Source organism: Lethenteron reissneri, chromosome 37 (assembly GCF_015708825.2).
Source record: "Lethenteron reissneri isolate LAM-NWPU_2019-01 chromosome 37, ASM1570882v1, whole genome shotgun sequence".
Classification (NCBI taxonomy): Eukaryota; Metazoa; Chordata; class Hyperoartia; order Petromyzontiformes; family Petromyzontidae; genus Lethenteron; species Lethenteron reissneri.
This window is the reverse complement of record NC_083815.1, coordinates 3386290-3411851: the sequence shown is the minus strand read 5'-3', so window position 1 is coordinate 3411851 and position 25562 is coordinate 3386290. Positions and strand designations below refer to the sequence as shown.

At 46.6% G+C, this 25562-nt stretch overlaps 1 protein-coding gene across 5 annotated transcripts in view; it reads left to right on the top strand.

Annotated features, from left to right (window-relative positions):
- Positions 1-2976: 2976 nt before the first annotated feature.
- LOC133351409 (epidermal growth factor receptor kinase substrate 8-like) overlaps positions 2977-25562 on the top strand; it is a 45067-nt gene continuing 22481 nt past the window's right edge. Inside the window, exons 1-8 of one of the 5 annotated variants that reach the window (XM_061566583.1) lie at positions 2977-3240; positions 5869-6053; positions 17556-17674; positions 19231-19286; positions 21958-22022; positions 23135-23296; positions 24082-24231; positions 25019-25083. In XM_061566583.1, the coding sequence (XP_061422567.1) occupies positions 3177-3240; positions 5869-6053; positions 17556-17674; positions 19231-19286; positions 21958-22022; positions 23135-23296; positions 24082-24231; positions 25019-25083 (866 nt within the window). In that variant the 5' untranslated portion in view covers positions 2977-3176. Of the gene's footprint in view, positions 3241-3815; positions 4017-4782; positions 4929-5144; positions 5328-5868; positions 6054-17555; positions 17675-19230; positions 19287-21957; positions 22023-23134; positions 23297-24081; positions 24232-25018; positions 25084-25562 lie in introns of those variants that run through there. The other 4 variants (XM_061566582.1, XM_061566581.1, XM_061566585.1 and 1 more) reach the window with 4 other exon arrangements.

Genomic DNA, 25562 nt, shown 5'->3' with positions numbered 1-25562 from the left:
CCGTCCATAAATGACGTCACGCACCTAGGGGGGGGGGGGTCTGACATTTGTGACGATGTGTGACGAGGGGGGGGGGGGTTAGAAATGTGACGTCACGTCAAAATGCGCAACTTTAAATAAATATAGACAACACGTTCTACTTAATGAAATAGACTTTTTAATAAATGTTTCTCCTACAACATCAGAGTGCAGCGCCACATTAAATACGCACTATAATGACAATAGTTTAAAGCGATTTGAAGCATGTTTGAATTTTTTTGGGTGAGGGGGGGCAGAGCTTTGTGACGTCATATTTGAAGGGGGGGGGGGGGTAAAAAATCGTCCAAAATCGCGTGACGTCATTTATGGACGGCCCCCAGCGTGGTGAGTTCCGAGGATTGAAGTTTAGAAAACCCTGCCTCGTTGATTTGCATGAACATTGTATGATCAATAAACGAATGTGATTAGTTTTTACAGTATCCTATTCATAACAGAGAGCGGTAGTTTTCACCACCGTGTGCACCCCGTGGCTTTCTGACGCTCGATTTCGTGTCGGTTTCCCGTTGGCTTTTGTTTGCGAGTTACAGTAGTACTCTATGGACTCCCGTGTTGGCATGCCATTTCTTAATCCTCAATCCGAGAAAGGGGTGCAAAGTTCCACAGCGGCCACCCGCGTCTGGGTAAGCACGAAGCTATCTCGCATCGACGACCCCGGGCACCCTCTTGCCCTGCTCAAGCGAGCACAGTCCCCATGCTGGCAGCAGCGTAATTCAGAATCAGAAACGCGTGTGTATACGGGAGGAATCCGATTAGCTATGAAGCTTTTTTTCACCGATGTCCCGTCGGGGAGGGTAAGAACGTTCCAGCTACAAACGCTACAAAACATCACGATAGGAGTGCAAAGTGCAACAAAGTTAGACGCATCACTCAAAAACATGCAAATTAAACTACACCATCCCCAGCCTACCAGGCAAAACCCACCGAGTTATTCATTTATTTTCAGAACGCGGGGAAAGGGGGGCCTTGCCCCCAATCCTCCCCCCACCCCCCGTGGTCAAAACTACAAGTTGGGCCCCCTTGACAACCACCACTATCTTTTCAACAACATTGTAAAATAACTGAAACTTGTGTATAACGCGGTTTAATTAAAAACAATAAATACGAAAAGGCTTTCATTTACTTTCCACGTTTAATTCCTATTGACAGCAGTACTGTAATAATGCAACTACGGAGCTGTCGTGGCTGAATTTTGCGTAGACGGAGCGCCCCAACAGCGTTAAGTGTTCGAGACCGTGAGCGCAACGACGGTGTGATTAGGTCAGAGGAGCCGCGATATGTAATAGCGTCGAGGTACGTGCGTGCGAGGCAAATCAAATATTGGGGTCCCACCTGCCAGATTGCCACTCCCCCTGAGCTGATAATGTAGTTACAACGCCACTGATAGTGACGTTTCTACGCCACTGATGATGTAGTTACTACGCCACTGATGATGTAGTTACTACGCCACTGATGATGTAGTTACTACGCCACTGATGATGTAGTTACTACGCCACTGATAATGTAATTACTACGCCACTGATAATGTAGTTACTACGCCACTGATGATGTAGTTACTACGCCACTGATAATGTGATTACTACGCCACTGATAATGTTCCTACGCCACTGCCTGCAGGGAATTAAGTTAGTTAATTATATTTACCTTTTTTACTTTGCATCATTCGTTAATAATATCGCAACCATACAATCGGAGAATATCAGTAACGTGTGCAATATGCTGTCGTGTTTGTTTACTCTCCAGTTCACACTGAAGCGGTCAAGCATCTGTTGGCGGAAACAAATTAGCGGTTGACAACATACAACCTGGACTTACCCTTCATGATAGACCCATCAGTGGTCTAATACCTTAAACAACCACCAGATGAATCTTGAGCTGCAGGGCAATTGAATCGTGTTGTGATTCACTGCTGCGAATGGGCATATTCGACACTCGTAGCTGGGCTTATGTCTCATGAAGTACAAACCCGAATTGTTAAGATGTGCTTCTAAATGAATGTGTCACTGTTGGTACCATTAACTCGATGCCATGTTGAGAATATGTGTGAATATTAGGTAACTGATTATGGGTAGGTTCCTTTTAAGCCGAGCTAAGTCACCTCGGCTTAGCATAATTGGCTACGTACTGCACGAAAGAGGTTCAACATAAGTGACCTTGCCTTTCACGACCTTTGTGTACTCTGACTCGGAGGGTTATCAGCAACCTTTAAGGGGTTCTGCCTGGAGTGACGAAGCGTTTGTTATTGGCTGGCCAGGAGGGTGCCTTTGTCAGGTGATCACAAGCTGCACTTGATATGCAAATAGCAAGAACAGGTTTCGTACTCGGTTCAGTGGGGAAATGTCACGTACAGCAGCCCGGAGAGGGTAGCACGGCATACCGTGTGAACCCATCACGGTTTATACCTCGTGCTCTTGTACAGGAAAATTGAGTTTTCAGGTCCACACGGCGTTCAGCCGTTTCAATGCGGGCAAAACAAATGTTTTGTCTGTGTTTCTCCATGTGATGGGATTTTCTACGATGAACGTTGAGATTTAAAGGGCACGGGGTGACCAATACGGTCTGAATTGAAGTGTAATAAGGTAGGGGTTGACAGGTGTGGCAAGGTCGGCTACGTACCTATGTGAAATAAAGTGAACATTTCGTACAGATCCATGGCATTGCCCATGCTGAAGATGAAGAGTACTCCTCTGCGTAACCAGCAGTACCTTACGCTTTGGTTCTTTCGGTAAAGTCACGTAGGTATAAAATAAAATAATTCACGACGTTTCGGGCGCAACACAAGCGTCCATCATCAGGTGGGAAAGCATGGTCAGCAGCAGATCATGCTTTCCCATCTGATGATGGACGAAACGTCGTGATTTATTTTATTTTATACCTACGTGACTTTACCGAAAGAGCCAAAGAGTGTGGATTCATGCAGTCACGAAAGCTTCAAATCAAGATTCAGCAGCTTCCTTCTTTATACTTTTCAACATCGAGGCTTTGGTTTCACCAAAAAGTATAATCCGTGTAAAAAAATCGTGCCCATACACTGGTTAGTGTCGGCTGTCAAACGGCGGGCGGGCGGAGTGCGCAGGACTGGTTCAGGACTGGTTCAGGACTCGTTCAGGACTGGTTCAGGTATCGCCGCCGCTCACCGCATGGCAGGAAGTGAAAATCAGTTCACCCGGCTTCGCACAAATACAACGAAACAATTTTTACCTGGTAAGAAAAAAAAAGTTTTATTTGTACTCTATATATATTTTAAGTGATTTATTTACCTTTCATATACTTTGCGCTCGTGTTGTGTTTTTGCAATGTTTGCTGTTGTGACGACCCGCCCCTACTGAACATTTGTAAAAAAATATCTTTATAGCTCAACGGATTTCTTCAGTATGAATAAATATTCTGATTCACACAGTGTTGCAAACTCTCTTTTATAGATGCGCTTTCGTATTTAAGTGTGACTTCTGGCACCACCTGTTCGGAATACAATATTAAGAGCCGGGTGGTTTAATAAGAGGATTGGAATTGCTGGCTCATTATTATAGATTTCGAGTCCAATGGACGTATGTCTGTATGTATGTTGAATTTTTTTCGCATCGTACGTAGCCAAACCGTGCTGACGGGGAGGTGCGAGCGAAGGACGACATTCCAATTTAGCAGCTCCCTTCGTTTTCACAGTTAAAGCGGGTGACAATGTTGAGTTTAAGGCCAGACATTTACGGTACTGTACTATATGTATGGGGGGCAAACTGGTAACTGATTTTTATTTTACCATTTTTTTCCATTCGGTAAATTGGCAATGCAAAAAAAAACAATGTTTAACAACCCTTAGTTGTCGCCGGTTAACGGAGCTTTAGTCCCCTCCCCTTCCAGCCGGTCTGGACACGCTGAGTGCCCCTTGAAACTGGGAGGCTATCCAATGATTGTAGCAGCGGTGGTGGTAAAGCGGCCGAGTGTAATTCTGCGCAAGCTTCTGCTTATCTTCATTCATAGCGGTACGTCTATTGCGCTAAAAATAATCTGAAAGTATGCCAGCGTTGCTCAGCTTCGGCGGGGCGGTGTGTCTGTTACACCATCGGTTGTGCTGTTTGTTCGTTGGCCGATTGGCCCTTTGCACCGCCCGACTTGTGCTCAGCATCTGTGCTAGAAAAAAAGTAAATAATTATTCATGCCAAAAAAAAAAACCCAACTAACATTCGAGTGAGGTGACTTTAGGTGAGAAAATCAATCGCGGCGCGCGCCACGTTGTGCCAAAGAATGGCCCTGTAACACAAGTTAATTGGTGGCCTCCCTGAGGAGACCCATCAGCTCGGTACACTTGAGGACGTGAGTTAATGGCAGGTGGCTTCAACCCTGCTTTAAACTCCCAAGATCCCAGCGGTGCAAGCTCAACGCGACGACGCCGGTGCGGTGTTGAACGTGCACCGAGCGAATGCAACAGGAATCCGCCCGAGGAACTCTCACGGCGGCAGTGGAGTACTCTCAGCATCCCACTTGGCCCAATGGCTCGCTATTGATTTCACCATCCGTGCTTTGTCAACTGCGTCACACACCAACAACGATACAAAAAAAACACTGCCAGCCGTCGCTCGAGTTCCTTCGACTCACGTGAAATAGAAAAGAAAAAAAGCCGTGTTGAAATCTAATCGACTTTACATGTAAAATTGCCGACGTAAATAAAACGTTCGCTCACGCGCTGATACGCGTCACCAGCGCAGGGTGGGTTCGTGGCCCTCCACGTCGGCTGATCTGCGTCAAACGTCAAAGTTCTAGATTTGAAGCTTTCGTGACTGCAAGGATTCATACTCTCAGTTCTTTCGGTAAAGTCACGTAGGTAAAAAAATGAAATAAAAAATAAAACAATAAAATCACGACGTTTCGGAGGCAACACAAGTCTCCGTCATCAGGTGAGACCGTCACAGCCAGATTAGCTGTTTAATTTTTATTTCATTTTTTTACCTACGTGACTTTACCGAAAGAACTAAGAGTATTAACGTCAAAGTGCCGTCAGTCGAGGCACCGAAATCCGTCTCGAGCTGCCGCAGCCAGTTGTGCCCGGATCGAGCAACGGGAGTTGTTGCCAGTAACTGCCAAGTCTTGTGCCACGCCGGGTAGCAGTAACGCATAGGTCGAGGGCGGTATGAGTTGGCGAATTTGACGCACCTGACATTAAACAAACAAAAAACCGGTCACGTATTTTGTGTCCCATGAGAGACACGGATAGCATCAGCAGCGCACACAGCTGAAGAATTCAGATATGGGCAATTTCTTTTTTCCTGCCAAGAGGAGCTAAAAAATAACTTCAGGTACGTCTGAACTATAAGCTTTCCTAACTTTGTCTTTGGCTTTTTATTTAAGATGAAACGCCCATTACTGAATGCACGAGTTGCATTTAGTATGAAACTTTTTTTTAAATGGCCTATGACATGACGTACAATGGCCGAATACAAAATGACAACACCGGTGCCACTCTATATATCTAAAAAACAGATTTAGGCTCAAAATACGATAATTTCTGTCCAAAGTTTTGTCAATGACTCTTGACCGTGTCAAAAGAAAACCCTCCAAGGTGTCCTGACAACGTCACGTGGTTTAGTTGGCTGTGCCCCTACCTCCGAACAACACAGGATGGGAACAATTCTACTCCGCAAAGTAATTGTGTGTGTGTGCGTGCGTGAGAGCGAGAGAGAGGGCCTGGCAGACGGAGGCACGTGATATCTGAGCAATAAAAGCCTTCCGTGGCGACCTTTGAGATTGCACGCAACGCACCCCCCCCCGCCGCCCCTGGCCACCAAAGTTAAGTGTCTTGCAATCGATGCGAGTGTGCTATTCTTTTTTTTGTTGCAGTGAAAGAGAGCGAGAGAGAGGGAGCAGAGGCAGAGAGAAAAGCGGCTCCCGCCTCTGAGTGCAGCCGACGCACCCGACCGCTTTTCGGGCACCCGGAGGGGTTCACTCCCTGCGTGTCGCAGGCTCTGCGTGCTGGACTCTTTAAACGGCCCAGTCTTGCAGTTCACGGTGGAGCGTCTTGTGCGGTAAGATCCCGTTTTGTGCCGGTGGCGCGGTTGTGATGTTCGGAAAATCGTATCCCCCCCCCATTTCTGTTGCTGTGTAATTCACGCCAGCCGACAACCCCTTGTTTTTACGCGAAGAGAAAGTCGCTGGTTTGGCACAACCGACTCAGCTAAAACTGTTTTTGCGTGTAAAATGTACAACTGTCTTAGTCGATGTTAATGTCTAGCCGTTGTACGTGTAAAAGCCATATTGAAGGTCGATATTTTGCTGCTCAAAAGGCTGCAAATATTAGGTAAACGCGAAGGAGGTCGGTGTGGTTTCTTTAAAAATGTAATGTTTCGGTGGAAACGCTTGTGTAAAAACTGGATTGTGTTCATGCGTGTGAAAACAGCCGCAGTTCACCCGCTGTGCGTGTCCACTGCAGTTCACCCTTGCGTGCAGTGTATAAAAAAAGTGCCGTGTTAATGTTTAAATTGTGTTGAATCAGGGAAACGTTTTATTTAATCGGGCTTTTTTTACATATATGAAAGACACGGGAATATGTATGGCAATGTGCCGAAAGAAGAAACAAGTTCATGAGTGTAAATCACCTGCTATTACAGGGATGAGAGACACAAACGTTTACCAAGACAGTAGAACAAGAGCTTACAACTTGTGCAGAAAAACGTGGCGGAGATACATTGCTTGGAGTTCCACTGACAGACAGGAACACATGGATTCGAGAACATACGCACGTGAATAACCGTATATATTTCATTCACAAAAGTAAGTTGGCTTGAGCAGCAAACGTCACTCGAAGGGGTGAGGGCCGAGTGGTCGAGACTAATAACGGAGTGGCAGCCAACGGAGAGAAAGCACCTGTGGAGGACCACCACCACAGAGATGGAGCGATGCTTTCATGCATGTTGAACTTCTTTCGCACCATAAGTAGCCAACCGTGCTAATCGGAGGTGCCGGGCAAGGACAATAAACTAAACACAAAAAGCAGTTCTCAAGAAATTACTTTTCAATCCAGATTTAAAAGTACATAGCTCCTGTGGATTTCCTGATGTCGAAAGGAAGAGCATTCCAGACGGCCGCAGAAGCGCATCTGAAAGCGCGCGATGATGCGGTGACCGTGTTCGATGGCTAGCCAAAGCCGCTGCTGCAAGGATTTCCCGTGACATTTTACGCTCTTTGACGAGATCAGCAAGGTATTGTGGTTCATTTGTGGCAAGCACTTCGTGTGTAATGAGTTCGACCTCGAGATGTATTTGTTGGGCAACCTGAAACCAACGCAGCTCAGCTAGCACCGGACGGACACGGTCGGATCTTGCAGCTCGCGTGCAGGTGCCAGATGGATTGTTATGTTGCAGGACCACAAGAAATATCCTCATCCAGCAGTAGATTGATAATGAGCGGTGATGATGGTGATGCTGAAGGAACCTCATTGGCCCTGGCGTTGAAAGTCAAGATGTAAATACTATAGTTCGACACACTCTTTGGTTCTATCGGTAAAGTCACGTAGGGAGAAATAAACTTATTTCTGGCCCATAAGTAGCCAACCATAGTTTACTATAGTTCTGATTTGTCTTTAATGAAAAACACGGCCTTAAAGCAGAAAATGTCAATATTAAAGCGAAATTGTCAACGAACGGCCCTTTAGAACAGAGGAACGGAGGGGGGTAGATGCGTATTGTGGCATGAATAGATAAATCATTTTACAACGTGAAGCATTGACAAGGGTTAACATTCGTAGGCACAGTTGCTATACGAACAATTTTCCACCGACAGATGCCAGACAGCAAACTAATTGTGCACGTTAATATATGACTGGAATGTACTCCTGGGGTATTGCCCCAGTCATGTTTGCAATTCTTAGTGGTAATCGGTGGTTATAAGAACGTTGGTATGATGTGGTTGACGTATCTGGTAAGGCAGAGTAAAAGGTCACATTCAGAAATTTTATCGAAGGGGATCTTTGAACAATGTCCGTGACATGTTTGATGTCATATTCTTTGGGTCTTATGGTAAAGTCACGTAGATAGGTTCAAAGAACCTGCAGTCACGAAAGCTTTAAGTAAATATTTACGTTTGATGTATTTTTAAATCCTTTATATTAAGTTCACTTGCTTACTTGCTTGCACGCTTACGACCGTGCAAATCTTTCGGTCGTTTTTTAACCCACTTCCCGTGATCCAATCGAGCTGACATTTTGCACACAGACTCGTTGTGCGTGACAATTTATTTTCGTGAAAATTTTTTTCCAAAATTTTCCACTTTTTAGGAAAAAAAAATTCATATTTAATTTAAAATACCAATGTGATAAAAATGAAACTCTTACTCAAGAAAAACAGAAATGAATAATAAAATACAACCGATGCCACGCATATAAAGGATTTATAGTGAAAAACTTAGTTTTTACGGGTTAATTTTTTTAAGGGTGTAATTGGGCAATCGACTGCTATGCCTGGGGAATATTTGGTCTTTCCATCTCTTCATGTCCAAGAACACTTCTCATTTTTACACAAAGGACATAACCCCTAAACGTATTAATCATTATGCAACTCGCCGCGCAGCGCACAAATACCAATTGGCCAGATCTGCCCTTTTTACGTAAGGTTTTAAAAACCTTCTTTAAAAACGGATTTTTTTTTACTTTACAGTTTGCATCAATGCAATTAGTGCGCGTGTGTTCGAATGCGAGCACGAGGATGTTACCACTATTATAACGGTTGCCGAGCACAGGTCCGAAATCCCAAAACGCCAGGCAGCCCAGCAACAAGCAGCACAATCTAAGATCTAATTGATACAAGTGAATATGCTTCTTGGATTGAGCTCATGTGTGCGTGCGTCCGTGTGGGTTGGTGAAGGCGGGGAGCATAACACGTGGAAGCCCAGAAGTATAGTACAACAACAACAAAACAATAAAGCTTCACTGCCCTATGCATAGCCCCGTAGGAGCTTCTAACAACCTGATGTGCATCGTGGTCGCCCACCCAAGCACTAGCCAGGTTCAAAGCTAATTAGCTTCCAAGATCTGATGCAATTTGGGGTATTCCCGTTGATTTTTACCATATGCAAAATTCTCGGGTATGCGTGTGTGTCTATACACGTATATGATTAACACGTGTGCATAGTATGTGCAATAAAATATATATGAGTCGGTAAGTTAGTCACTCCTTTATCAGGAGAGAGTCCAAAGAGACGGCATATCGGGTTCCAAATCACACCTTGTAAAGAGACTTCAACTATGTCGCGTACAGGATACGTGTGACCGTCACCTTGAGCGTGCACACGCATTACAAAGTCGTCCACAGGCCAACAGGCATTGCAGAAACAATAACCGCGCTACCAGTTATGGCTACACAATGTGCCGCAATCATTAACTCCGCTGGATTGCCGCTCATTTCCACACGGCGGTAACCCTCCGACTGGAAGCGGAAACGTTTCTCCACTGGTCATCGGAGTGGCTCTTTTTGGCGCTTGAAGGGCGACGGGAAGCGGATCGAGAGTCGGCAGCGACGGGGAGGGTTGGCTGGCTGCTGGCGAGATGTTATCTCCCCTGTTCTAAAAAAAGAAGAAGCTAATAGCTCAGTGGGTTTTTACGTGGTCAAATAAAAATTAGGGTGGTTTTTTTTCGTGATTTGCTTACCTTTCCTGTACTCTTGCACTCATGTCGTGTTTCTGTGTTGTTTTCTGGTCCGCCCGCACTGGACATCTGTGGAAAAAGGAGCGTTATCGCTCATCGGAACACAGAAAAACCCTGAAAAACAAATTGACCTACATGCGGCAAAGGGCTTTACGGCCTTCCATCGCTTCCCAATTCCACTCCCGTTATTTATCATCCCTCTATTTCACACCCCTTTATTTGCCATCCCTCTATTTGCCATCCCTCTATTTGCCATCCTTCTATTTCACACCCCTCTATTTCTCATCCCTCTATTTCTCATCCCTCTATTTAAAATCCCTCTATTTATCATCCCTTTATTTGCCATCCCTCTATTTAAAATACCTCTATTACTCACCCCTATATTTCTCGTCCTCATATATTCCTCTCCCTATCTCTCGACCTCCTCCTCGCGCAGGCTGCTCATCTAAGACTTTGTTAGACCAGGTGACCACCAAGCCTCGAACTCCCGTTCAGCGTTGTCGAGTTTTAGCGTTTAGTGACTGTGCACCGCTGCCAAAGCGGTACCACAAGTTGGTTGTTTACGACAAAGAGAATCAGCGGTAATCGATTACTCGCAGCGTCGTTAACAAATCCAACAACATTTCGTTCAGGCAAGCCTGCTTCTGCGGACGAGACGCTGCGCTTTAAAAACCGATACAGATCGCTTGCTCGTCTTGAAACGACGCTGCTGAAATTAGGCACTTCGAGAAGGCCATGTGACTGATGGGCTATGTCAGGAATAATTCTAGATTTGAAGTTTTCGTGACTGCACGGATTCAGGTGTGTCACACACTTAAGCGGTTGTGCTTTCGCCGCGTTGTCCCCACCTGAAGACGGACGCTTGTGTTGCGCCCGAAACGTCGTGGTTTAATTGAGTTGTTTTCATTTATTTATTTTTTACCTACGTGACTTTACCGAAAAAAACTAAGAGTATGTCAGAAATACTTTTGGAGGGGGTGGGTTGATATGTCGAGAGGCGGTATGTTAAGGAGACATCATGTCTGCTTATTTATTTGAATATGTAATACAATGGGGATCCGGTAGCACAGAGCAGAGGGCAACCTATTTATTGGTAATAAAATGAAGACGCTGGCTGGGCACGGACCGTGCTTTACATCAAGGCGCGAGCAATAATTAACCCAGAGAAACAACAAGCAGCAGAGCCAACCCATTTTACTGGCTGTGCAAATAGCCACAACACGGCAAAGTGTTCTCCAAAAGGAATTGGGATAGAGAGAGAGAGAGTTACCGAGGCCGCCTTTCAGGAGGTACAGTTACTGAAGGTTGCTGCAGTCATTAGCATAGTTGTGGGGGGTCAAACCATGTTGGTAACAGAACGCTGGCAAGGCTTTGAACTTGAGCAGCAATAATGGTCGGCAAGGTTTATATTAGGCTGGGAACACAGCCGGAAAGATCCAGTTTTTGGTGAGATCTTATTTGAGGTCGCCAATGATGGAGCTACGTGATCGAGTTTTTGACCTTTTCCCGGCTTCATTCTGACTCCGCTATCGACGTCATCTCACGAGATGAAGTGTCCGACCGGATCTTGCACAGAGCAGCGTCATCCTGTGTGTTAGAGAACGGCCCGCGGAAGGAGTTATTGCAGAATTACTCCTGAGATCCCTTTGATTGACCGCCTTTACCCACACGAGGGGAACTGCACCAGCATTGCACGGCGAAATGTTCGTTGCACGCCATTCAAATTGTTTATTTTTTTTATTGTCACTGATGGAGTTTTGCCGAAAGAAGTTTATTTAGCTTTTTATTTCTTCATGAAATCAAAATGACATTTTGAAGTTTTAGGAGCCTAAACGATAGGGAGACCAAAAACAAATTTAGCGGTGATTTATTTTCTATTGCACACATTGGTTTGCGTGGCTAAGATAAGCAACTCACTCACCACACGTGAGAAGCTGGTTTAATCACGGGAGACCGAATCCTGGATTCGAACCCAGGCCATCAGCAGCGCTGGCCCTGTCCCCTTATCCTGGGCCACTTGCTCACTTCCATCTTCTGTCTGACGCAGCGTCACGGCATGGCGCTACAGAGGGGAGAGCTTGCGTATAGTTGCGAGTGATAGTGCGGTTGAACTGTGATCTTGTCTCGTGAGGAGATTACAGAAGCAATGGAAAGACAAGCTATAAACGTCTAATCCGCGGGTTATGGCTGGTGCAAATTCCCAGCACCTGTGCTATCACCCAAAATCAGTTGTTGAACTTCTTGATGAGTCAAAGAGCGTCCAGAAGCCTCCACGGAACGGACCTTTGGCCCTTTCATTATCGACATCTGTAGCAGTCATGGTCAATCCACTGCTGGATGAAGCCTCTTCACGATGTCCTTCATCCCACGCTGTACTGCGAGGACACGATCCCCACTGCTCCCGAACATGAGCCGATCTCAAAGCTCCATCTCCTCTCGGGGGCGTGATCCATCCTTTGGCTGCCATTCCGTCACCAGTCTTGTCCACTGGCCGTAATCCCTTCTAACAACGTCGCCTTCATAGGCCCACCTACGAAATTCGAGAATGATACGATTTGAAATTAATTGGACTGTTCTCAGATCTGATTGATCGTACGTACGTCCGTGGTCAATGGCAGGAATCGCAGGTCTGAATCCGGCATGCTGTGATTCGGTCGGTTGGTCTCTAGATTGTCCATTATTCGATTTGCCATTCAGTTTTGGTATCCGTAATATTGGGGTGTATATACGTTTTATTTTGTTGCTATAGCGGCCAGCATAGACTTCCTCTCTTCGTTCGATAATTCTGTGTCTGGAGTGCATTGCAGTGTTGTCTGGCTCTATTGTGGGACATTGTTGTCACTATTGAATGATGTCCTTTTCTACCCACCTCACCGAGTTAAACAATGCCTTCAAAGCTTAATTTTAACATGTTCCTTCCTCATTCCGACAAGGTTTGTAGTCACAAGTTGCGTGTAGTGATTCCACACAACAGTTCGTGCCCGGGCGATTCTTACCCCCCACTCCCCGACTCCCTCGCCTGCCCAGACAACGCCACGGCCGCTTGATCCAGAGCTGCTGGTGGCTGGGGGTCAGTGCCGTCCCTAGGGTGCACGGAGACTCTGGGCGACTGCCCGGGGCCCTGCGCTTTGGGGGGGGGGGGGCTCTGCGCTTCACCATCACAGTGTCAGATGTTAATGCTTTTGAAGGCGTCGGGGGGCCCACGTGGTGGGGTTTGCCACGGCCCCCCCATGGATGCCCTGCTGGGGACCGTGGTTTAGGTCCATGAGGGATTCTGAGTCTGTTTCACTTTTTTTAAAATCACGTCTTTAAAAACTGACACATCTATACAGGCTTTCCCTGTAACTTAAGATTTAAGAATCAATTTTGTTGTCCTTTGTGGATTACTCTGGCATTATTATTCGCTTTCATCATAGTTCTTGATTTCATTGGAATTTAGATTTTCTTATTATCAGATATCTCGCGTGGATGTTAACTATACCTGTAAGTGTAGTTTTATCTTCTGTACGTACAGCGCTTTGAGATGCTTCACTACGAAAGGCGCTTCACAAAATAGAGGTTGTTATTATTGGCGTTATCTGACCATACTTCACCGCACTGCTCGGCACAGCCCCCCAACCCGCCTCAAGTCGAGGCCCTCCCACCGCGCGCCGTATCAACGGCATAGCCACAGTAAAGTCGTTCGCAAAATGAGCAATTAACGTTGCGCCAATGTTGCTGTGTACTCTCGAGCCAGTCAGCGGCAAAAGGTTACCGAACTTGATAAAGACTATTAAAGTGCAGAGATGGGGTAAATCGGAAGGTTCAATGTGTCATTGTAAATCCACAAAACCCATGCGATGGCAATGACGCATCCGGCGCTTGGGGTTTTTCATCGATAACCGCGAAGTTAAATATCGCAGCGTAAGAAAACAAAAATTTCCCACGCAGGTGGTGAGTGCGTGACCTCACAGAGGCCGGCTGGCAAGTTTACCCGGCTAATCAACACGCGCGATGCGGACCAGCGGGCTCACATCTCTAAGTTACTGAGTCAGCACCTCTACAGCTCTGGCTTCAAGCCCAAGCGCAGACTTCATCTGGGAAAAATAAACAGGCACACACAAAAAAAACAACACACAATAAACCAGGTGGGGTCTGCCTTGCTTCTCAAGGGTGGTGCATCGCAACAGAAGAAGGATATAGGCAAAGCCCCTTGAGAGCAAGAGCGGGCAAATCAATATTTATTTATTTTGTACGTGCCAATTATCGCCCCCTCAACATATGGGGGGGGGGGGGGCATCGGTGCACATTGCGGTGGGGCAGGAGCAGCGCAGGGTACATTGAGCGACAGCAAAGAGAGAAGAGAAACCCCTCGCGACCTCGGCGGACCAACACCGACTGAGCGGAGTAAATTTCGATTTAAAGTGACTGCAGGGATTCATCTTCTTGGTTCTTTCGGTAAAGTCGCGTAGAATAGAAATAATAAAGTAATAAAAATAAAATTGGTTAATTATGTTTTATTTTTATTATTTTATTATTTCCATTCTACGTGACTTTACCGAAAGAACCAAGAAGATGAGCAGAGTAAGTTGCAACCGCGCGAAAAGGTGTGCCTTACATCCAGGACTTCATTTCTCACCCGATATTTTCCAGGAGCGCTGCTACGCCGGCCTGGAGTTTATAATCGGCGTAAGGCACTGCCAGCAGAGGATAGGCTCTCGAGTGCCGATGCACACTAATCCTTTTGCAGTACTATTGTACCATATATAGCGATAATCCTATATAAATATAATGATTGTTCAAGATTTATCGGGACTATATTATTGGTTAAGTTTTTTTTTATCAACTTCATTGTGATTATCTGCGTCGTGTAATTGGGAGACACTTCTATTCGGAAACTGTGCAGCTTGTAGTGCATCATCACCTTGTGTCGGAAAGCATCTTTAGTGTATCTTCTTGGTTTTTTCGGTAAAATCACGTAGAAGGGAAGTAATACAATTATAAAAATAAAACATAATAATTGTTATGTAAAAATAAAACATAATAATTATGATGTTTTATTTTTTATTATTTTATTACTTCCCTTCTACGTGACTTTACCGAAAGAACCAAGAAGATGAATCCCTGCAGTCACGAAAGCTTTAAATCGAAAAATTAAATCTCTAGTGTAGTCAGACAAGTTCCCCAGGCATAGCACGATGTAGCTTTACTGGGCATCTGTGAAAAACACTGAACGCCTGTGAACAAGAGATTTGTAGCGCATCGGATTCCTCCAGTATAAATACAGATTCTAGCTCAAACGGTCAGAGAGCTGAGCTGGCACTGCCGAAGAAGATCCTCGGTCCGAATCTGGGTTTCAGCCGTTGCCTCGCGATGAGACCAGTTTCTCAAGTCTAGCTAGTTGATGGTCTCAGGCCGGTCACCAACGACTGTACAACAACAACATCAACAAAAAAAGCCAGCAAATTACATGTTTTGTTCTGAGTTAAATTTGGCCAAATTCCAGCTCTGGGAATTAAAAATGTTCGTTTGTCTGCCATGGGTCCAACGTCACTCTCATTGGCAGAGTCGGTGGGAAATGCGCTGTCCTCGACTGAAAGGGCCAAAGGTTTAGTTGATTTCAGAGGCAGGTCTGCAATGTCCGCTTACGTGTGGGCTGTCCTCTACAAGAGGAAGCGTCTGCTGTTGTGCAAGAGATCTGATGGATACTTTGTTTTAAAACACGATGACACCGATAGCGCATTTCGGGGCACAATTGCGTGGGGCAGGCGGGGGGGAAGACATACAAAACAGACGTCATACACCCTCTATTAACTTCCCAGAGCTGTCCTCTAGGGTGCACGGCAAATCATGGCGATCGCCCCGGGCCCCGCGCTTCGGGGGCTGTGACGGTTTAGTTTGAAGACGTCGGTTGTGATTTGGCCCAGGCCCCCCCCCCCCCCAGCCTAGAGACGACCCTGTTTCGCGTCACCCTTACGGTGGAACGATCGCGGGTTCTAAAATCGAGGCTTTTCTTTCTCTACACAGCCGACAGTTGTAATCGTGTGCCATGGGGCACACAATGTATTGCCAGCCGCATGACGAATGGCAAACAAACTGGGTTGGGAGTTGAGCAGCCTCGTAAAAACCACACACACACACGTGGATATTGCCCTTATAGACACGTCACTATACGTGTGGGGGTGTAGATTGCATCAATGTTCGTACGCGGTCATATCTCACAGATAGATGAACACATTCAATATATTACGATTTAAAGCTTTCGTGACTGCAGGGATTCATCTTCTTGGTTCTTTCGGTAAAGTCACGTAGAATGGAAAAAATTAAATAATAAAAATTCAACATAATAAAATAATTCTCACGACGTTTCGGCCACAACGCAAGCAGCCGTCCTCAGGTGAAGAACAGGTCTGTCAGACTCTGTCGTCTCGACAGACCTGTTCTTCACCTGAGGACGGCTACTTGCGTTGCTTGCGTTGCTTGCGTTGTGGCCGAAACGTCGTGAGAATTATTTTATGTTTTATTATTATTATTTACGACAGAGTCTGACAGACCTGTTCTTCACCTGAGGACGGCTGCTTGCGTTGTGGCCGAAACATCGTAAGAATTATTTTACTATGTTTTATTTTTATTATTTTATTATTTCCATTCTACGTGACTTTACCGAAAGAACCAAGAAGACATTCAATATAATTTCAAGCACCGAGTTGGTTCTCGTACAGGAGGCAAACATCGCAGCGGTTAACATGAATTTCCCCGTGTCGGTGTCATTTTATTGTGTGGCTAAACTGTGGTTGTCTCAAAGGTTACAACGCTTTGTCCGTGTGTTTCTGTTCATTGCCAAACATTTGTGTTTGTAGTTTTGGTTGATATTACTGTGTCCCATAAACTGTTCAAAAGTTATTAGGAAAAGATAAGTGTGAAGCTTTCTCGGAAGGTCCCCAAAACGTCCCTCTTCTCCTCTGGCCATGTCTCGCTTGCTTTGTAAATGTATCCCTTCTTCGACCATCATATAATTGATCAGGTTTCAATCCTTTTAATAATAATGCCCTTTAACCCACATGGCTCCACAGAGTCCTTTGCCTTGATCTGGTTTCCAAATTCTGCGTGAGAGTTGTTGAATTGTGTGGGAGGAAAACAGAGTGAGGGGTAAAACAGTGAGGGGTAAATCTCCACACAAATAGATTCACGAATAAATATTTTCACTGACATCTCCTGGCCACCTCAAAGGCCAAGCCTATAACATCCGGTTTTCCCAGGCAGTCTCTCATCCTCATAATAACCAGGTTCAATGCTGCTTAGCATCTGAGATACAATTAGCTTGGGCGCATTCCAGGGCGGTCTGGTCGAAGTTAACGATATTGGTGGTGCATTGGCACGGGAGTTAGTGAACCGTGCTCTCTGAGCTAAATCCTCGGCCATGGCTAACATCAGTGGCTAATGATTTCTGAACTGGTCCTGACCCCATTCCTCACCATCCTGCACTGACCAGTGTGGTGAGGTATGGTTAAACAAACCATACAACCACCCTGCCATGGGGAGAGGCTTTCATGCAGCAATGGATTGAAGGGTCATGAATAAATGATGTTGCTAGGGTGGAGTTGACCCATATTTAGGTTTTTTTTTAATTAATAATTTTGGTTACATTTTATTAGAAGCGTTTAACTCGGCACACTTTCAGAATTCACTCGGTGTAATAACACGACCAGCACACAAAATTAGCATTTCGCTCACCGAGCAAACTGGATCGAGTTAATGACCGATGGACCAAATGATTGAACATATCCACTGACTTAATGATGCATAACGCACCGAACATTCGCAGCAGTCGGAGTTCAAGCCGGGCAGTCTTAGCCAGGAAGATTCCCTGACAGCTTCCCAACCCTCGCACGTCTCTGACCTTCTGTTGTAGGTTGAACGTGTGACGACGGAGGCAAGGGAAAACACCGCGAGCATGAACTATCACGGCATGCAGCCGCAGTACGTCCAACCCACGGCGGAGCACGCGGCCATGGGCCCACCACGTGCCAAGTAAGGACAATCGCATCTCACACCCTGCGCCTGTCTGCACACATCGACCCGTCTGAGAGATGTGTCCTCGAAAACAAACAATGATAACCCACAACATCTCACAGTATGTCGAGCTTCTTTCGCACCGTACGCAGGCAACCGCGTGCTAATCGTTGTCCAAGAGGAGGCAGGTTTGTGATTTAGTTCATTTTGCAAGCCAGTCTTTGCAACATAATACAAAGGGACAATGATTGTAGTTCCAAATAGATTGTACCTATACATTCCGTGTCTTTACTCTTTGGTTTTTTCGGTAAAGTCACGTAGGTAAAACTTTACCAAAGAGTATGGACCCTTGCAGTCACAAAAACTTCAAATCTAGAATTTCGTGTCTTGCAACAAAAAAACACACGGATGTTCCAATGTGATTGACGGGGATGGTGGTCATGTAACTTTGGCATTTTTGGAGGTGACTTCAGAGCCTTTTCTCAGGTTGCATTGTAAGTTATAAACTTTACAGATTGAAAGTTACAGTGATTTCAGGTTTTCATGGCAGGTTTATGTTTCGTGAACTGCACTTTATATCATCTTTATTTGTACCGGAAGGTCAGCAAAGAACAGAAACTACACTAAAAGCATTTCAGCAACACAATCGCTGAGCACAGTTACAGAGACTGGCATCGCTGACGCCCCTTTTCCTTCTCGTGCTCTGCCACCACCGTCAGCTGATATATCGTGATAATCGTCAGTATCGTGAAAGATTATATCGCGACAAGCTTGAGCTTAATCGACGACTCGATACGTTATTACAACCCCTGTCTTGAGAAGAGGTTTTCCCCTTTTTTCTGGCAACAAAACAGGTGTTAAGATGTTAAAACACCAACTGAATGAAACCTTTCACAAGGAATCATGTCTGCATTAACCACAATACTTGTGGTCAGAATGCATAATAAAGGAGTCATAGGAGGTCCCATTATGTAGCTGCTCACCCCGAGCTCTCATTGCTCTGATAGTGCATTGTATTTGTGCTGTACGCCTTTTGGCGTCCTCTGGTTTAACACCTTTTGAGACTAGGCTCCAAAGCAAGCTGTCTCTGGTGTGGACCAATCAGTTTCAAAGACAATGCATATATTATCAGAGTATGTTTTTTGTTTGTTTGCATTCTGACCACAAGTATTGTGGTTAATGCAGACATGATTCCTTGTTAAAGGTTTCAGTTTGGTGTTATAACATCTTAAAACCTGTTTTGTTGCCAGAAAAAAAGGGGAAAACCTATTCTCATATTTTGGTACTCGCAAAGGAGGTCCCATGAAACCGCTGTCTTCTTTTCACATCTTCACATTCTGTTTGGCGCAGTGGTTATCACACGCTGCACTGCACTGTGGAACCCATAGCCCCGGCTACGACTGACATATGAACCGCTCCCCAGGGCCGATTACCCCGCCGCTCCCCACCACTCGACCCCCCACCAAAACACGGAGATGATGTGGTCAACACCACTCGTACCTAATCGATTAATTATCTGGCTGAACCTGTGAATTGCTGCGACTAATCAATGCCATTGTTGGACCCTCTGCCAGTGGCCTTGGACTCACGGAGGGCGGACCGCCGGCCAAGAGCGCCAGGGAGCTTTACGGTGAGGACATCTAAGAGAGCTTGCGCACACACACACGCACAACGATGACGACGACAACGACGACCACAACAATGACAAAAACTACGACAATGACGACAACGACAATCACGACGACGACAACAACGACGACGACAAGGATGACGACAATGACGATGATGACAACAACATCCACCATTTTCCACCAAGGGCATCGCGCCCTTTCAGATGCACATCTGCAGCCGTCTGGAATGCTCTTCCTTCCGATATTAAGAAGGAGGTCATCGGATAGACCCCGGTGTCACCACGGTGCTTGTGCCAGGCTATGTTCACTTTGAGGCCATGTGAAGTGTCGAACGTCCGCTGTCAGGAGGTCATCGGACAGACCCCGGTGTCACCACGGTGCTTGTGCCAGGCTATGTTCACTTTGAGGCCACGTGAAGTGTCGAACGCCCGCTGTCAGGAGGTCATCGGACAGACCCCGGTGCCACACACACGCGGGTGAGCGTGCCCTGAGCTGACACCGCAGCGCCGTTGCGCAAAGTGTCACTGTTGCCCAAGAGCGATTGGGCGAGTGAGTGAGCAAGCGAGCGTATTTGCCCAAGCGTGATGGCAGTGAGATGAACCTTACACTTTTTCGGTGAGTCAGTCCCGTTCCACCAAGAGAAATAGCCCTCAACACGCTTGAGCAACAGCAGCGGCCTCCAAGGGGAGATAAGATTAAACTCTTTTTTTTGTATTTTACCAGGTAAGGCCCACTGAGCTATATAGATCTTTTTCAGAAGCGACCTGGCCACAAATAATAGATAAACAAAGTGGCTTGTCAGGTGGACATTCATAGCAGCCAAAAACTCTAAACGCGCGTTTTCATATGTGGAGGGAAAACTTGGAGGACCTGGAGAAAAATCCACGTGAACACAGGGAGAGAGACACGCAAACTCCAAATATACAGGAGGCATCAGGGTGAGAGTGTAACAACTTGACGTGATCCTGTGGAGACGGAGCAGTGAAATCAGCTTGAATGCAAGAGCTGTATGGATTATTGCATCGCAAGACCGTTCATAGGGCTTGCGACAGCTTGGCGTGGCCTTCATCCAGCAGTGGATAAATCATGACCAATGATGATGATGCCCGTGTTGTTTCCGGCCGTTCAACGTGCGTTTAGAGTATTTGTCTGCTATAAATCTGGAGGGGGGTAAATGGGCTGTGTGGGTGTCCTGAGATCCCCCGGGGCCCCTCCCAACGGGTGGGGGCTGTCCTAGGATCCCCCGGGACCCCGCCCCTCGGTTGGGAGGTGGATTAAAGGTGGACCTCTCTCCAGGCTGGGGACCAGTCGAAGACAGAAGCCGACGACCAGCTAGATAGGACCCTGAGACCCCTAGCCCCGCTGCCCTTGTCAGGGCCGGGACTCTGTGCGGCTCAGTGGTGAGACCCTGGGAACCCCTGGCACGACGTCCTTGTAAGGGCCGGATCCAGCGGGTCCGTGGTCAAAACTCGCACCCTGGCGAGGGCGAGTTAGAATGGCCTCTCCCTAGGCACTCATAGCCGGAGGACCCTGAGAATAGTCCTGTGTTAGGGCAAGTTAGCCCAGAGGCAGTACCTCCCCAGACAGTGGTACAGAAGGACAGTGACCCTGAGTGTTCTGGGACTGTACTGCCGAGCGAGGTGGTTTAATAAAGAGTGTTGCCTCCAAGAACCGTCTCCAACGTCTCCTGAATCCACAACACTACAAATCTACACGTGATGATAAGCCACTTCGTTGAGCTATCATTTGCGACCAGGTCGCTTCTGATAAAGAGATCTACAGCTCAGTGGGCCAAAAAATAGTTTAGTTTATAGTTTAGTTAAATAGCTGGGCAACTGACTAAACGCGACCATCATCCGTGCATCAAACAAATAAGCATAAAATAAACGCTTTGGCAGTATCTATTGGACATTATGACTATGGTTAAATACGTTTTCCTTAATTTGCACGCCTGTTTGTGTTTGTGCATTGTGGCGATCTTTGTGCATGACAAAAAAAACGAATAAATCGTTTACATGTTTACATTTAATGAGTGTCTAACGTATGCGGGTAGTGTACGTGTCCAGCCGGGCATAGTGCTGGTTCACACCAAACGACCTTGCACCGTGCCAGCCTTAATAGGTGCTCGCTAACAGAACTCGCCCCAAAAGTGTGTAAGAGGCTACATAGAGCTCTTGAACCAACGATGGATAAGATGTCACCTCCACGATGCTTTTCCAACTGTCGTGTTTTCATCATCTTGGTGAGCTCTTTCCTCACCCATAATTGTTGAGATATATTTAGTCACAATGAATGTATTCAAGAGAGCTATTTCTATTCATATGTATCTGTGTTTGTACATATTTATGTGCGTGTGCGTTTTATTAATCGGGCAGTGGTTGTCCAGTGGCTAGCGCAGTGTGCTCCAGACCCGACGACCTGAGTTCCATTCCCGCTCACGGCCAACACCAATGAACCGGCCCTGGGCCTCCCCTCAGTCGACTCAGCCTCAAATGAGTACCTGGTACGGTGTGTAACCCTTCGCCCTGGGGCACGGTGCTGGCCAACCATCCTGTCGTGTGCCATACCGGCCTTAATCGGTGCTCGCTTAACAGCACTTGCCCCAACCAACCTGCTCATGCTCTACGGGGACCTTTGTCTTTGTGTGTGTGCCCCACTGTGCGTGTACAGAGCAGCGCAAGCAGTACTCCCGTGGGTCGGGCGCGCAGGCGGAGGTGGCGGAGTACCGCGTGGAGGTGAGCCATCGTCACTTGGCACGAGGTTCGGGGTGCAGGGGAATGACAGTGGACGGTAAAAGCCCACCGACTTTGAAGCCACGCGTTTCCCCCCACTGCACCGGGTTGAACTTGCAATCGCAATCCGATGTGGATTTGCATAACGTACAAACGCACATCCTTCCTCGGTGGAAACGCGCGCGTGAACTCACGCTGTTATTTTACGGCCGTCGACGGTGCCGTTTGTTGCTGGCCGCGTGATGCTTTGGACCTTCGGGGTGTGTGCTCAGCAGTGGGTTTTAGAAGAAGAAGTATGCATCGGAGGGGAGGGGAAGAGAGTTCGTTTTTATCAGATAAGACCTGGAGCCCACACGGGCTCTTTAACAAGATCGACCTCAACCTGGTCATGATGGCCCATAAAATGTTAAACTAAGACAGCATCTCAAGGCACTGTAATAAACCATGGTGTTGACATGTGTATAACCAGAGGAGGTGGATGATATCTGTCGTCATTAACATCATGCCCGATCCACAAATACGAAGGAGGCATCAGAGCGATACACTCCGCTGTTGTCTGGCTTGACCACCTGCATCTGAAATCGTCGTTGTTGCTCTGCATCTACATCATCATCTTCATCGTATGTCGTCTATCCACTACTGGAAGGAACTCGGGTCACCGTATTTGCAGCGCAGCGTGCTAACCACTATACTAACTGCTTCTCGTGTGTGTGCATATACGGATGCTTTGTTGTCGCCAGCCGTGATCTATCCATCGCTAGATGGTGTCCCCAAAAACCCTTGCTGTCCGTCGTGGCCCTACAATGCAGCAATCCATGGAGCCACAGGGCATGACCCATAAACACCGCACGCAGTCCGCTTCAAAGTTATTTCCGTAAAATTTGACCAATTTAAAATTTATCCCTTCAAATTACCGAATTTAAAATCACTCCGTACCGACAGAATCTCCCCGCCTGTGAAACACAGCTGACTTCGCGATAGCTTCGCGCTATCATCATCCTCATCGTATTAAATTAATTGGTTACCTCCCTTCCTTCTTCCCCGATACCCTCTTCTCCCTCCTCCCCCCCTCCCGCACCCCCGCTGCTGCCCCCTCCGCCCGGCAACATGGGCAGCACCTGGTGTCGCTGCCCATGGGCGGCCCCGAGGGCGTGCGCTCCCCGGAGGAGGGCGTGCAGCGCATGCGGCGCCTGGCCGCCACCGGGCACCTGTGGTCACAGGACGTGAGCCTCCGCGTGGCGGCCGAGGGCATTCAACTTCTTGACCAGGACACCAAGGTGAGCGCGGAGCACGGAAAGGGCACGGGGGTGGCGGGGCGGGCGGTAGAACAGTAGTGCAGGGAAGAAAAGGGCATGGCAGATAAGGGCATGTCAGGGAAGTGAAAGGGCAGGGCGTAACTGACTCACCCACGCTGGGACGGTGATGGTGTTTTCACTTCGTGTGTGTGTTAGACCACTGACTTATCCCACGATTAAGCCACATGTTGTACTATCTATAGGTAATTAACTTCAAAATTACACGGTAAGCATCGCGAGGGTAATTTTGAAATTTTGACTGTGAGGTCACCTAATTAGTGGAAATGCCCTTAAACATCTCATGCTTGCTCCTAACGAACAACAAACGGGCCTTAGGCCCTCCTCCAAACGAGCCTTAGGTGGGCGTAATAGCCAATATTCTTAGGTTTTTCCCGGTAAAGTCACGTAGGTTAAAAATAAAATTAAAATGTATTAAAGTAAAATAAAAAATAAAATATTTATTTTAGTTTTATTAATTTTAAGTTTTAGTCACGTAGGTAAAAAAAAAAATCTAAATTAATAAAAGTAAAAAAATAACATTTATTTTACTTTTATTAATTTTAATTTATTTTTTTTAGCTACGTGAATTTACCGAAAAAACCTAAGAATATGAATCCTTGCAGTCACGAAAGCTTCAAATCTAGTGATAGCCAACGCCAAAAGCGCTCTCTCTCAGACTTCAACCGCATTCGTCACTGCCTGTGTATCCTCCGTCGATGGGCAACCGCGTGATCCCCCGTGATTGTGTGACAAAAAAAAACATCCAGGAGGAACTGGAGAACTTCCCCACCCAGACGATCCAGCGCTGCCTGGCGATGGCCGGCATATCGTCGGAAGACCCCATTCTGTCGCTCATCTGCCACGATCCCTCAGAGCCGTGTGCCGAGCTCTACCTGTTCCAGTGCGGGCGCGTGCAGGTGAGAAGCCAGCAACCCATACGTCTCTACGGGACGAGCGCGAGTTAAAGGCAGGAAGTCTGAAACTTTAGAAATATTTCAGAGTATCTCACATTGCCTTACAGAGCTTAATCTATGGTAATCTTTTAATCAACTGTTAGTGTCCGCGTTTAGAGATGTTGCCCCAAATTGGCACGATATAAATTAGATTTTTATTATTAATTATTCAGAACATCTCACTGCAACTCCCCTCCCACCCTCATGCAGCTTCTCTGTAAAGCGTCTTGAGCTGCGGTTGCATTTAGACGGCACAAATATTGACATTATTGTTGTTGTTGTGTTTGTTGTCGAGTGAAACTGCTCTTATCCACGGCGGGGATTTGGGATGGAGGGAAAGCGCTATGCGATAGGCTATCGGTGGATTTGTCTCCTATTATACTCACGGTTATCCGTGGATGAACGCGGATAATTTGATTAACTTCCCGCCACTTGTGGGTCGCTCCTCTTATGCGTGCAAGCCGAAAGCAGTGGGACGAGTTGTATCCATTGCAGGAGAACTTTTCCACGTGACTCTCGTCCACTGAAAGACGCAGACGATTGAGAATTTTATGCCACCACATTTGGATAGCTCCCCTTAACAGCGGGCGAGCATGGATAACAGAGAGTAACTACTCGTGAAAAACTAGGATTTCCCACGGATCGATGGGTGGAGCAGTTTAGGTGGATTTCTTCAGACTAGCATACACTCAAATGGCTTAGACAACTGCTGTGAAGGAAACGAATGGTCGTCTGTGTGTTCCCCTGCCAGGGCATGGCCATACAGAAGCACGTGGACCACGTGTTGTCTGGCTCCCCGCGCTCTCCAATGAACAAGTGAGTTTGTAACCCAAATTGAGACTGACTGCCTCTCTCTATGTAATAATAAAAATAATATGACCGCAGATTTTGAACAGGGTTTTGAGCTACAGCTGCATTTAGACTTCGTATAAGTCCACATTGTATCAACTTGCACCAAGACCTATAAACTAACATGAATACCGAAAGACTAACAGAGATCCATATTCGTACAAAGAGACTTGTATATCCGCACAGGGACCCACAGACTCACAGAGTGATGCACCCACAGACTCACAGAGTGATCCATATACTCACACAGGGACCCACAGACTCACAGAGTGATCCATATACTCACACAGGGACACACAGACTCACAGAGTATGCATATACTCACACAGGGACCCACAGACTCACAAAGTGATCCATATACTCACACAGGGAACCAAAGACTCACAAAGTTATCCATATACTCACACAGGGACCCACAGACTCACAGAGTGATCCATATACTCACA